The sequence below is a fragment of the Abramis brama genome, assembly GCF_963993115.1.
Source record: "Abramis brama genome assembly, chromosome: 13".
NCBI classification, from domain to species: Eukaryota; Metazoa; Chordata; class Actinopteri; order Cypriniformes; family Leuciscidae; genus Abramis; species Abramis brama.
In genome coordinates, this window is record NC_139975.1 from 4,932,056 (window position 1) to 4,946,490 (window position 14,435).

General features: G+C 40.7%; 3 protein-coding genes across 19 annotated transcripts in view; all 3 read right to left on the minus strand.

Moving 5' to 3' along the window:
• Positions 1 to 14,435, minus strand: part of LOC311095149 (protocadherin gamma-A11-like) — a gene marked incomplete at its 5' end in the record, with an annotated part of 169,103 nt that overhangs the window by 31,780 nt on the left and 122,888 nt on the right. Inside the window, one exon of one of the 17 annotated variants that reach the window (XM_084133546.1) lies at positions 8,030 to 10,501. The exons of 15 other annotated variants lie outside the window; for them this stretch is intronic. In XM_084133546.1, coding sequence (XP_083989672.1) covers positions 8,030 to 10,474 — 2,445 coding nt within the window. Of the gene's footprint in view, positions 1 to 1,529; positions 4,483 to 8,029; positions 10,502 to 14,435 lie in introns of those variants that run through there. One more of the 17 variants, XM_084133535.1, reaches the window with a different exon arrangement.
• LOC311095154 (protocadherin gamma-A11-like) lies at positions 4,730 to 7,537 on the minus strand. Its single transcript, XM_084133558.1, has one exon. The coding sequence runs from the start codon at positions 7,227 to 7,229 to the stop codon at positions 4,749 to 4,751; it is 2,481 nt and encodes an 826-aa protein (XP_083989684.1). The 5' UTR covers positions 7,230 to 7,537; the 3' UTR covers positions 4,730 to 4,748.
• LOC311095156 (protocadherin gamma-A11-like) lies at positions 11,213 to 13,708 on the minus strand. Its single transcript, XM_084133560.1, has one exon. The coding sequence runs from the start codon at positions 13,685 to 13,687 to the stop codon at positions 11,225 to 11,227; it is 2,463 nt and encodes an 820-aa protein (XP_083989686.1). The 5' UTR covers positions 13,688 to 13,708; the 3' UTR covers positions 11,213 to 11,224.

The window sequence follows — 14,435 nt, forward strand, 5'->3', positions numbered from 1 at the left end:
CATTGTCATTAACGTCAGTCAATTCAATGAGCACTTTACTATTATCTGTGAGTCCTCCCTTATCCATGGCCTCAATATTCAGTTCGTATTGCTTTGATTTTTCATAATCCAACAGGCCATTTACGCAAATTTGCCCAGTGTTCTGATCGATTCTAAAAAGATCTAAGTCTTTCCCAGAGCTTTGTGAAAACGAATATGTCACCTCACCATTTGCTCCTTTGTCTTTGTCTGTAGCACTTACTGTCAGCACTTCTGTACCTATCGCTGCATTTTCCGCTAAAGAAACTCTGTACACTGACTGACTAAACGCGGGTGTATTGTCGTTTGCATCAATTACTATGACACTTATTTTAACCGTTCCGGATTTTTGAGGGCTCCCTCCATCAAATGCCGTCAGGGTTAATTTCAGTTCTTCATCTCTCTCCCTGTCTAACGGCGATTGCAGAATCATTTCTACGTATTTTGTACCATCATTGCGCGATAACTCTTTCAATGAAAAATAATCAGTTGGCATGAGAGCATATCTTTGGAGCGTATTCAAGCCTACATCAGGATCGTGCGCACTGTCTAAAGTAAAACGAGCACCGGGTACGGCAAGCTCACTTATCTGAAAGTTGATCTCTTTTCTAGTAAAAACAGGAGCATGATCGTTGATATCTAATATTTCTATATCAATTCTATGCAGCTCCATGGGGTTTTCTAGAATGATCTGAAAATGTAAGGAGCAGGGAGACACTTGCGCGCACAGCTCCTCTCTATCTATCCTCTCTTTCACTATCAGCGTCCCTTTATCCACATTCAGACCGATGTACTCACGACTGTCCTCCGTAAAGATCCGCGCTCGACCAGATTTCAGCCTCTTAACATCCAAACCGAGATCCTGAACGATATTTCCCACCAGCGAGCCCTTTGTCATCTCCTCTGGAATAGAATAACGGACCTGGCCGCGCGCAACGGCCATGACAAAGACGCAGAGCACGAGAGGCTGCATTAGCCATGATGAAATCCGCGTCGAAGATGCGCCTCTTTGGGCGTAAAAACAACAAAGAACCGACATCATCCAAATCTTCTAATACACGAGAAGACTATCCAAGGACTTAGAAAGGATGTAAAATATCAGTTATATAAAAAGAAGATCCAGTCGATGGTCTAATGATCCAATGTTAGAAAGAGCCAGTGTGAAATGAAAGAGATATTCTGCAGACTGTATGATGTCAGAAAGTGGAGGAGGATCTAAAATGAGTGTTTAAATCCTGAACATACTGACCAACAGCGGCACTTAGAGTATAAAATAAATATTGCACTGAGAAAATAAATAAAGCTATAATAATCATAATCATAAAAATCATCATAATAATTAAAAAAAAATCATTTTAATGCACATGTTTAATTGAACGAAATACTAAATAAACGGACAATGTAGTCAAAAAGCTAAGAGGAAGATATAAAACTGTCATTTGTGTCAAGTAATGCCTGACAGTTAAATCGGAAAGCAGAAAATTCATATATAAACATTCACCAGAGCTCACCTGATCAAAAGAATCGTCATTATTCAGTTTTCCTCTTTGCGCATGCGTGAGAGTCTGTGTTCCACTGGTGTCCAGACTAATGATGCTCTCACTGCAAGGTCTGGCGTATTTCAGATCACTCTTTCTGGAGTCAGTGGTTCTGCAAACCTCATAATTGTACACGTGCTGTAAAGTTCCTGTGCCGCCTACGTCTGCGTAAAGAGGCGGATAATACGGAATAACTGGAAGATTCGCTCCAGATTTATAAAACATCCGCTCGCGTCTCCATCTGTAGCATTTGACTGACAGTATGGCAATGATAGACACGATAAAGAGAAATGAAACCACAGCCAAGGCCAAGACTAGATAGAAAGTCAGGTTGTCGTTGTATTCCTTGTCGTGCGTAAAGTCAGTGAACTCCGAGAGCACTTCAGGGAAGCTGTCCGCCACCGCCACGTTAACATTGACTGTAGCTGATCGAGAGGGCTGCCCGTTGTCCTCCACTACAACAGTGAGTCTTTGTTTGACAGCATCTTTATCTGTCACTTGGCGTACAGTTCTTATTTCTCCATTCTGTAAGCCCACTTCAAACAGCGCCCTGTCTGTGGCTTTCTGCAGTTTATATGAGAGCCAGGCGTTCTGACCAGAGTCCACATCAACAGCCACCACTTTAGTCACCAGATAACCCACATCTGCCGAACGAGGCACTATTTCAGCCACCACAGAAACACCTGACTGGACCGGGTACAGAACCTGAGGCGCGTTGTCATTCTGGTCCTGAATGATTATTTTCACGCTCGCGTTGCTGCTGAGAGGAGGAGAGCCTCCGTCCTGCGCTTTTACGCGAATGTTAAATTCTTTTGTTTGCTCATAATCAAAAGAACGAACAGCAAGAATCTCTCCGCTCTCTGCATTCACTGAAATATAGGTCGAGGCAGAGACGCCATTCACAAGAACATCCTCTAGAAAATATGAAATACGCGCGTTATTGCCAGAGTCTTTGTCATGCGCTTTAACAGATAAAACAGAGACTCCGGGGGAATTATTTTCCATCACATATGCGGTGTATGACTGACGCTGAAACACAGGGGCGTTGTCATTGACATCAGAGATTTTCAGTGTCAGTGTTTTATTAGTAGAGAAAGATGGCGAGCCCTCATCAATAGCAGTTATTGTGATATTATACTCTGATATTTTTTCACGGTCTAAAAGCTGATCAGTGATCAAACTGTAAAAATTCTGGGCAGATGACTTCACTTTGAACGGTAAATCTGCAGCAATAGAACATTTAACCTGTCCGTTTCGTCCTGAATCTAAATCTTTGACATTCAGCATCGCTATCACAGTTTCTGGTGCTGCGTCCTCAGGTATTGGGTTAGAAAATGAAATCACACTTATTACAGGGGGGTTGTCATTTACATCTGTAATGTCGATTATAACTTTACTAGAGTCAGTTAAACCACCTTTGTCTGTAGCATCTATGTTTAACTCAAACTGCTTCGCCCTCTCGTAATCCAACCCCCCCTTTATGGTAATTTCACCTGTATTTGTGTCAATATGGAATAAATCAAGAGCTTTTCCTGAACTACGTGAAAAAGAATATGTAATCTCACCGTTTGCGCCTTGGTCATTATCAGTGGCGCTTACCTTGATTACTACAGCACCATTAGCTGAATTCTCAAATAAAGAGACACGGTAAACAGGTAGACTGAAAACAGGGGCGTTATCGTTTGCGTCTATGACAGAAACACTTATCCTAACAGTGCCAGTTCTCTGCGGATTGCCGCCATCAAAGGCTGTAAGGGTTAACTTGTGCTCCTCCTGAGTCTCTCTGTCTAAAGGTAATTTAAGAACCATTTCTACGTATTTTGAGCCATCGTTTCGTGCTAGAACCTTCAAATCAAAATTATCTGTTGGATTTAACGTGTATGACTTGAGCGCGTTGGTGCCAGTGTCAGGATCGTGGGCGCTGTCTAATGAAAATCGAGCCCCGGGAAGTGCAGATTCACTGATTTGAAAATCTATTTCCTTTCTGGCAAAAACAGGAGCATGGTCATTGATATCTAATATTTCTACATCAATTCTATGCAGTTCCATGGGGTTTTCTAGAATGATCTGAAAATGTAAGGAGCAGGGAGACACTTGCGCGCACAGCTCCTCTCTATCTATCCTCTCTTTCACTATCAGCGTCCCTTTATCCACATTCAGACCGATGTACTCACGACTGTCCTCCGTAAAGATCCGCGCTCGACCAGATTTCAGCCTCTTAACATCCAAACCGAGATCCTGAACGATATTTCCCACCAGCGAGCCCTTTGTCATCTCCTCTGGAATAGAATAACGGACCTGGCCGCGCGCAACGGCCATGACAAAGACGCAGAGCACGAGAGGCTGCATAAGCCATGATGAAATCCGCGTCGAAGATGCGCCTCTTTGGGCGTAAAAACAACAAAGAAACGACATCATTCAAATATTCTAATGCACGAGAAGACTATCCAAAGACTTAGAAAGGATGTAAATATCAGTTATATAAAAAAAAGATCCAGTCGATGGTCTAATGATCCAATGTTAGAAAGAGCCGTGAAATGAGAGAGATATTCTGCAGACTGTATGATGTCAGAAAGTGGAGGAGGATCTAAAATGAGTGTTTAAATCCTGAACATACTGACCAACAGCGGCACTTAGTGCATCAGAGAAATATTACACTGAAAAATAATGTTAGAGATAGTAAAAAAAAAGAAAAAAAAGAAATACAACCAAAGGAGTATACATTTCGCGTTAAGACAGATTTTTGATGAAATGTTAATTAAAAGATGTTTCCAACAGAACGCCTAAAATATGATGTAAGGAAAATAGTCAAAAGCAAAGCAGAAAATATAAAATAGCTTTTAAATAATGCAGGTGCGATTCAGTGTGACTAACCCATGCGCGCACACATACTCACAATTTCAACCTCTTATTTGACTGAGTGCAACTGGAAAATGTATTTAAAAAACTGTGCATTTAATTTACTATAAAATATTGAAATGTTATGGTTTTAATATGAAAAAGTGTGAAAGATACACAGTCACCAAAATTATATCAGTACAGTACATTTCAACTACAGCTGACAGTTTTTTTCTTCTATCAAAACTACAAAAAAAAACTTTAAAAAAATACAGTGAACATTAATAGAACGGAGAAAGTCGGAAAGAGACAAAAATGAATAATCAAATGGACACAAGAAAAGCTTATTCATAATTATTTACCCGAGCTCACCTGATCAAAAGAATCGTCATTATTCAGTTTTCCTCTTTGCGCATGCGTGAGAGTCTGTGTTCCACTGGTGTCCAGACTAATGATGCTCTCACTGCAAGGTCTGGCGTATTTCAGATCACTCTTTCTGGAGTCAGTGGTTCTGCAAACCTCATAATTGTACACGTGCTGTAAAGTTCCTGTGCCGCCTACGTCTGCGTAAAGAGGCGGATAATACGGAATAACTGGAAGATTCGCTCCAGATTTATAAAACATCCGCTCGCGTCTCCATCTGTAGCATTTGACTGACAGTATGGCAATGATAGACACGATAAAGAGAAATGAAACCACAGCCAAGGCCAAGACTAGATAGAAAGTCAGGTTGTCGTTGTATTCCTTGTCGTGCGTAAAGTCAGTGAACTCCGAGAGCACTTCAGGGAAGCTGTCCGCCACCGCCACGTTAACATTGACTGTAGCTGATCGAGAGGGCTGCCCGTTGTCCTCCACTACAACAGTGAGTCTTTGTTTGACAGCATCTTTATCTGTCACTTGGCGTACAGTTCTTATTTCTCCATTCTGTAAGCCCACTTCAAACAGCGCCCTGTCTGTGGCTTTCTGCAGTTTATATGAGAGCCAGGCGTTCTGACCAGAGTCCACATCAACAGCCACCACTTTAGTCACCAGATAACCCACATCTGCCGAACGAGGCACTATTTCAGCCACCACAGAAACACCTGACTGGACCGGGTACAGAACCTGAGGCGCGTTGTCATTCTGGTCCTGAATGATTATTTTCACGCTCGCGTTGCTGCTGAGAGGAGGAGAGCCTCCGTCCTGCGCTTTTACGCGAATGTTAAATTCTTTTGTTTGCTCATAATCAAAAGAACGGACAGCAAGAATCTCTCCGCTCTCTGCATTCACTGAAATATAGGTCGAGGCAGAGACGCCATTCACAAGAACATCCTCTAGAAAATATGAAATACGCGCGTTATTGCCAGAGTCTTTGTCATGCGCTTTAACAGATAAAACAGAGACTCCGGGGGAATTATTTTCCATCACATATGCGGTGTATGACTGACGCTGAAACACAGGGGCGTTGTCATTGACATCAGAGATTTTCAGTGTCAGTGTTTTGTTAGTAGAGAAGGATGGCGAGCCCTCATCAATAGCTGTTATTGTGATATTATATTCTGATATTCTCTCACGATCTAATAATTGATCGGTTGTCACACTATAGAAATTTGAAGCAGATGACCCTATTTTGAATGGCAAATTTGGACCAATTGAACATTTAACCTGTCCGTTTCTCCCCGAATCCAAATCTTTGACATTCAACATCGCTATCACAGTCTCCGGTGCTGCGTCCTCAGGTATTGGGTTAGAAAATGAAATTACGCTGATCATAGGTGCATTGTCATTAACGTCAATTAATTCAATAATAACTTTACAGGAATCTGTCAAGCCACCTTTATCTGTTGCTTCAACATGTAATTGAAAATGTTTTGATTTCTCGAAATCCAAGTCCCCGTTAACAGTGATGCCACCACTTTCAGCATCTATATTGAATAGCTCTAAAGCCTTTCCTGATGTTTGTGAGAAGGAATACGTCAGTTCAGAATTCGTTCCTTTGTCTTTATCAGTTGCAGTCACACTCACTATATCAGTGCCCTTTGGTGAATTCTCCAGTAAGGAAACTCTATACACAGGGAGACTAAATACAGGAGCATTGTCGTTCGCATCGATTACAAGAACAGTTATTTTAATAGTGCCTGATTTCTGGGGACTGCCGCCATCAAACGCCGTCAATGTTAATTTATGCTCCTCTTGATTTTCTCTATCTAGTGGTGTTTGTAGAATCATTTCAACATATTTCAATCCATCATTTCCCATCTGTTCTTTCAGAGAAAAATAATCAGTTGGACTGAGCGTGTATCTCTGAATGGTATTTAAACCTACATCAGAATCTTGTGCATTATCTAAAGAGAATTTTGCTCCAGGAATGGCTGATTCACTTATTTGAAAATCAATTTCCTTTCTATTGAATGTAGGAGCATTATCATTTATATCTAATATTTCTACATCGATTCTGTGCAGCTCCATGGGGTTTTCTAGAATGATCTGAAAATGTAAGGAGCAGGGAGACACTTGCGCGCACAGCTCCTCTCTATCTATCCTCTCTTTCACTATCAGCGTCCCTTTATCCACATTCAGACCGATGTACTCACGACTGTCCTCCGTAAAGATCCGCGCTCGACCAGATTTCAGCCTCTTAACATCCAAACCGAGATCCTGAACGATATTTCCCACCAGCGAGCCCTTTGTCATCTCCTCTGGAATAGAATAACGGACCTGGCCGCGCGCAACGGCCATGACAAAGACGCAGAGCACGAGAGGCTGCATTAGCCATGATGAAATCCGCGTCGAAGATGCGCCTCTTTGGGCGTAAAAACAACAAAGAACCGACATCATCCAAATCTTCTGTTCCATACAGAAGAAAAGACAAAGAACAAAAGATTTAAAAAGGTTGAAAAATCGAACTTCACCCGAAAACACTGGGCAGCGAATGTCTCGACGCTTCAGTGTTAAAAAGAGACCGTCTGAATGAAAGAGATATTCTGCAGACTGTATGATGTCAGAAAGTGGAGGAGGATCTAAAAATGAGTGTTTAAAACACGAACATACTGACCAACAGCGGCACTTAGAGCATCAGAGAAATATTACACTGAAAAATACTGTTGAAGAGAAATACAAAAACTATATGAACTGCGACCATTGTGGTATACATTTTGCGTTAAAACAGCTGAAATATAAAGAAAAGATTTTTTGAAACGAATATCTAAAATATGATAAGATGAAAATAGTCAAAAGCAAAACAGAAAATATAAAATAGCATTTAAATAATGCAGGAGCAATTCATAATAGGACTCAACCATGCGCGCGCAAATACGAAGAATAAAAACAGTTGCACTCAGTCAAGTATAAGAGGTTTTTATTCTTCTTATTTTCGCGTACATGGTTGAGTCATATAATGAATTGTTTAAAGACTATGCATGTATTTTCCTATTAAATATTGAAAAGTTAAGATTTTAATATGAAAAAGTGTGAAAAATGTAGTCACCAAAATGATATCAGTACAGTAAATTTCAACTATTGCTGCCAGTGTTTCTCTGTTAATCAAAAATAATAATAATACAGTGAACATCAATAAAACTGGTGAAGTCAGAAAAACAAAAAACAAAAATAGTTAAATGGGAAAATCATATGCATAACTATTCACTCGAGCTCACCTGATCAAAAGAATCGTCATTATTCAGTTTTCCTCTTTGCGCATGCGTGAGTGTCTGTGTTCCACTGGTGTCCAGACTAATGATGCTTTCACTGCAAGGTCTGACGTATTTCAGATCACTCTTTCTGGAGTCAGTGGTTCTGCAAACCTCATAATTGTACACGTGCTGTAAAGTTCCTGTGCCGCCTACGTCTGCGTAAAGAGGCGGATAATACGGAATAACTGGAAGATTCGCTCCAGATTTATAAAACATCCGCTCGCGTCTCCATCTGTAGCATTTGACTGACAGTATGGCAATGATAGACACGATAAAGAGAAACGAAACCACAGCCAAGGCCAAGACTAGATAGAAAGTCAGGTTGTCGTTGTATTCCTTGTCGTGCGTAAAGTCAGTGAACTCCGAGAGCACTTCAGGGAAGCTGTCCGCCACCGCCACGTTAACATTGACTGTAGCTGATCGAGAGGGCTGCCCGTTGTCCTCCACTACAACAGTGAGTCTTTGTTTGACAGCATCTTTATCTGTCACTTGGCGTACAGTTCTTATTTCTCCATTCTGTAAGCCCACTTCAAACAGCGCCCTGTCTGTGGCTTTCTGCAGTTTATATGAGAGCCAGGCGTTCTGACCAGAGTCCACATCAACAGCCACCACTTTAGTCACCAGATAACCCACATCTGCCGAACGAGGCACTATTTCAGCCACCACAGAAACACCTGACTGGACCGGGTACAGAACCTGAGGCGCGTTGTCATTCTGGTCCTGAATGATTATTTTCACGCTCGCGTTGCTGCTGAGAGGAGGAGAGCCTCCGTCCTGCGCTTTTACGCGAATGTTAAATTCTTTTGTTTGCTCATAATCAAAAGAACGAACAGCAAGAATCTCTCCGCTCTCTGCATTCACTGAAATATAGGTCGAGGCAGAGACGCCATTCACAAGAACATCCTCTAGAAAATATGAAATACGCGCGTTATTGCCAGAGTCTTTGTCATGCGCTTTAACAGATAAAACAGAGACTCCGGGGGAATTATTTTCCATCACATATGCGGTGTATGACTGACGCTGAAACACAGGGGCGTTGTCATTGACATCAGAGATTTTCAGTGTCAGTGTTTTATTAGTAGAGAAAGGTGGTGAGCCCTCATCAATAGCAGTTATTGTGATATTATATTCAGATATTGCTTCTCGATTTAATAACTGTTCAGTGACCAAACTATAGAAATTGCTGGTCGATGATTTGATTCTAAAGGGTAAGTCTGCAGCAATAGAACATTTAACGTGTCCATTTCTCCCTGAATCTAAATCTTTGACATTCAACATCGCTATCACTGTGTCCGGTGCTGCGTCCTCGGGTATTGTGTTAGAGAATGACATTACGCTTATGACAGGAGCGTTGTCGTTCACATCTGTAATTTCAATAAGTACTTTGCAAGTATCTGTTAAACCACCCTTATCTGTCGCTTCTATGTCTAACTCGTGGTATTTAGATATCTCGAAATCTAAATCACCTTTAACTATTATCTCCCCGTTTAAAGGACCGATGCTGAAAATATTTGAAACACTACGGCTGCTTTGAGACAAATAATATTCAATATCTCCGTATGCACCCTCGTCTGCATCTGTGGCGGAAACCGTAATGATAAAAGAGTCCACAGGGGTGTTTTCGGGCAAACTAACTCGATAAACAGATTGGGTGAATGACGGAGCGTTGTCGTTTGCATCAAGAACAACAATATGTATCTTAACAGCACCAGATTTTGCTGGACTGCCTCCATCGTATGCGGTTAAAATCAATTTATGTTCACTTTGTTTCTCTCGGTCTAAGTGAGCCTGCAGCACCATCTCTACGTATTTAGTCCCATCAGGGCGAGACAACGATTTTAGTGTGAAATAATCGCTGGGATTGAGTTTATACGTCTGAAGTGTATTAAGACCTACATCTGGATCTTTAGCGCTTTCCAATGAATATCGAGCTCCAGGAATGGCTGATTCACTTATTTGAAAATCAATTTCCTTTCTATTGAATGTAGGAGCATTATCATTAATATCTAATATTTCTACATCAATTCTATGCAGCTCCATGGGGTTTTCTAGAATGATCTGAAAATGTAAGGAGCAGGGAGACACTTGCGCGCACAGCTCCTCTCTATCTATCCTCTCTTTCACTATCAGCGTCCCTTTATCCACATTCAGACCGATGTACTCACGACTGTCCTCCGTAAAGATCCGCGCTCGACCAGATTTCAGCCTCTTAACATCCAAACCGAGATCCTGAACGATATTTCCCACCAGCGAGCCCTTTGTCATCTCCTCTGGAATAGAATAACGGACCTGGCCGCGCGCAACGGCCATGACAAAGACGCAGAGCACGAGAGGCTGCATTAGCCATGATGAAATCCGCGTCGAAGATGCGCCTCTTTGGGCGTAAAAACAACAAAGAACCGACATCATCCAAATCTTCTATTCCATACAGAAGAAAAGACAAAGAACAAAAGATTTAAAAAGGTTGAAAAATCGAATTTCACCCGAAAACACTGGGCAGCGAATGTCTCGACGCTTCAGTGTTAAAAAGAGACCGTCCGACTGAAAAGATATGAAAGATATTCTGCAGACTGTATGATGTCAGAAAGTGGAGGAGGATCTAAAAATGAGTGTTTAAAACACGAACATACTGACCAACAGCGGCACTTAGAGCATCAGAGAAATATTACACTGAAAAATACTGTTGAAGAGAAATACAAAAACTATATGAACTGTCACCATTGTAGAAACCTATATATTTTGCGTTAAAACAGCTGAAATAAAAATATGACAATATAGGAAAATAGTCAAAAGCAAAACATAAAACATAAAAAGCATTTAAATAATGCAGGAACAATTCATTATAAGACTCACCCATGCGCGCACATACGCACAATAAAAACCTCTTATCATTGACTGTGTGCAATTGAACACATATTTTTTTCAAAGACTATGCATGTAATTTCCTTTTAAATATTGAAAAGTTAAGATTTTAATATGAAAAAGTGTGAAAAAAAATGTATAGTCACCAAAAGTATATCAGTACAGTAAATATCAACTCTGCCAGTGTTTCTCTATTAATCGAAAAAAAATAATAATACAGTGAACATCAATAAAACTGATGAAGTCAGAAAAATAAAAAATAATAGTTAAATGGAAAACAGAAAATCATATGCATATCTATTCACTCGAGCTCACCTGATCAAAAGAATCGTCATTATTCAGTTTTCCTCTTTGCGCATGCGTGAGAGTCTGTGTTCCACTGGTGTCCAGACTAATGATGCTCTCACTGCAAGGTCTGACGTATTTCAGATCACTCTTTCTGGAGTCAGTGGTTCTGCAAACCTCATAATTGTACACGTGCTGTAAAGTTCCTGTGCCGCCTACGTCTGCGTAAAGAGGCGGATAATACGGAATAACTGGAAGATTCGCTCCAGATTTATAAAACATCCGCTCGCGCCTCCATCTGTAGCATTTGACTGACAGTATGGCAATGATAGACACGATAAAGAGAAATGAAACCACAGCCAAGGCCAAGACTAGATAGAAAGTCAGGTTGTCGTTGTATTCCTTGTCGTGCGTAAAGTCAGTGAACTCCGAGAGCACTTCAGGGAAGCTGTCCGCCACCGCCACGTTAACATTGACTGTAGCTGATCGAGAGGGCTGCCCGTTGTCCTCCACTACAACAGTGAGTCTTTGTTTGACAGCATCTTTATCTGTCACTTGGCGTACAGTTCTTATTTCTCCATTCTGTAAGCCCACTTCAAACAGCGCCCTGTCTGTGGCTTTCTGCAGTTTATATGAGAGCCAGGCGTTCTGACCAGAGTCCACATCAACAGCCACCACTTTAGTCACCAGATAACCCACATCTGCCGAACGAGGCACTATTTCAGCCACCACAGAAACACCTGACTGGACCGGGTACAGAACCTGAGGCGCGTTGTCATTCTGGTCCTGAATGATTATTTTCACGCTCGCGTTGCTGCTGAGAGGAGGAGAGCCTCCGTCCTGCGCTTTTACGCGAATGTTAAATTCTTTTGTTTGCTCATAATCAAAAGAACGAACAGCAATAATCTCTCCGCTCTCTGCATTCACTGAAATATAGGTCGAGGCAGAGACGCCATTCACAAGAACATCCTCTAGAAAATATGAAATACGCGCGTTATTGCCAGAGTCTTTGTCATGCGCTTTAACAGATAAAACAGAGACTCCGGGGGAATTATTTTCCATCACATATGCGGTGTATGACTGACGCTGAAACACAGGGGCGTTGTCATTGACATCAGAGATTTTCAGTGTCAGTGTTTTATTAGTAGAGAAAGATGGCGAGCCCTCATCAATAGCTGTTATTGTAATATTATATTCTGAGATCATTTCTCGATCCAAAAGCTCATCAGTGACTAAACTGTAGAAATTTGGGGTTGATGACTTTATTTTAAACGGTAAATTATGAGGAATGAAGCACTTAACTATTCCGTTTTTACCCGAATCTAAATCTTTGACATTCAACATTGCTATTACAGTCTCTGGCGCTGAATTCTCCGGCACTGGGCTTGAAAATGAAATTACGCTTATTATAGGAGCATTGTCATTTATATCAGTAATTTCAATATGCACTTTGCTTGTATCTCGTAATCCCCCTTTGTCTGTTGCTTCCACTGATAATTCATATTTTTTCGATTTCTCGAAATCTAATAGACCATTAACTGTAATATCTCCAGAACTGGAATCAATGGTAAAAAGGCCAGACGAGCTTTCACTGCTCTGAGAAAAAGAATATGTAACCTCTCCATTAGATCCCATGTCTCCATCAGTTGCACTAACTTTTAACACAGTGGATCCTTTAGAATAATTCTCTGGAATTGAAGCTCTATAGACTGACTGACTGAAAACAGGTGCATTGTCATTTGCATCTAAAACAATAACGTTTATCTTGATAGTGCCCGTTTTTTGAGGGTTTCCGCCGTCGAATGCAGTTAAGATCAATTTATGTTCCTCTGCCGTTTCTCTGTCTAAAGTTTTTTGCAAAATTATCTCTACGTACTTTGTTTCGTCGAGATGAGCAGGTATTTTAACTGTAAAATGATCAGACGAAGTTAATTTATATGTCTGAAGAGAATTTAGACCTACATCTGGATCATTAGCGCTATCGATTGAATATCGAGCCCCAGACAAAGCAAGTTCACTCATTTGAAAAGTAATCTCATTTTTCTTGAAAACTGGAGCATGATCATTAATATCTAATATCTCTACATCGATTCTGTGCAGCTCCATGGGGTTTTCTAGAATGATCTGAAAATGTAAGGAGCAGGGAGACACTTGCGCGCACAGCTCCTCTCTATCTATCCTCTCTTTCACTATCAGCGTCCCTTTATCCACATTCAGACCGATGTACTCACGACTGTCCTCCGTAAAGATCCGCGCTCGACCAGATTTCAGCCTCTTAACATCCAAACCGAGATCCTGAACGATATTTCCCACCAGCGAGCCCTTTGTCATCTCCTCTGGAATAGAATAACGGACCTGACCGCGCGCAACGGCCATGACAAAGACGCAGAGCACGAGAGGCTGCATTAGCCATGATGAAATCCGCGTCGAAGATGCGCCTCTTTGGGCGTAAAAACAACAAAGAACCGACATCATCCAAATCTTCTATTCCATACAGAAGAAAAGACAAAGAACAAAAGATTTAAAAAGGTTGAAAAATCGAACTTCACCCTAAAACACTGGGCAGCGAATGTCTCGACGCTTCAGTGTTAAAAAGAGACCGTCTGAATGAAAGAGATATTCTGCAGACTGATGTCATGATGTCAGAAAGTGGAGGAGGATCTAAAAATGAGTGTTTAAAACACGAACATACTGACCAACAGCGGCACTTAGAGCATCAGAGAAATATTACACTGAAAAATACTGTTGAAGAGAAATACAAAAACTATATGAACTTCGACCATTGCAGTAACCTATACATTATGCGTTAAAACAGCTAAAATATAAATACAAATTTGATAATAGAAAAATGGTCAAAAGCAAAACAGAAAATATAAAAAAGCGTTTAAATACAGGACCAATTCTTTACATGACTGACCCATGCGCGCATATACGCACAATAAAAACCTCTTATACTTGACTGAGTGCAACTGAACAAATATATTTTTTCAAAGACTATGCATGTAATTTCCTATTAAATATTAAAAAGTTAAGATTTTAATATGAAAAAGTGTGAAAAAAGGTATAGTCACCAAAATTATACCAGTACAGTAAATTTAAAATATAGATGCAAGTGTTTTTCTATTAATCGAAAAAAATTATAATAATACAGTGAACATCAATAAAACTGATGAAGTTAGAAAAATAAAAATAATAGTTAAATGGATAACAGAAAATCATATGC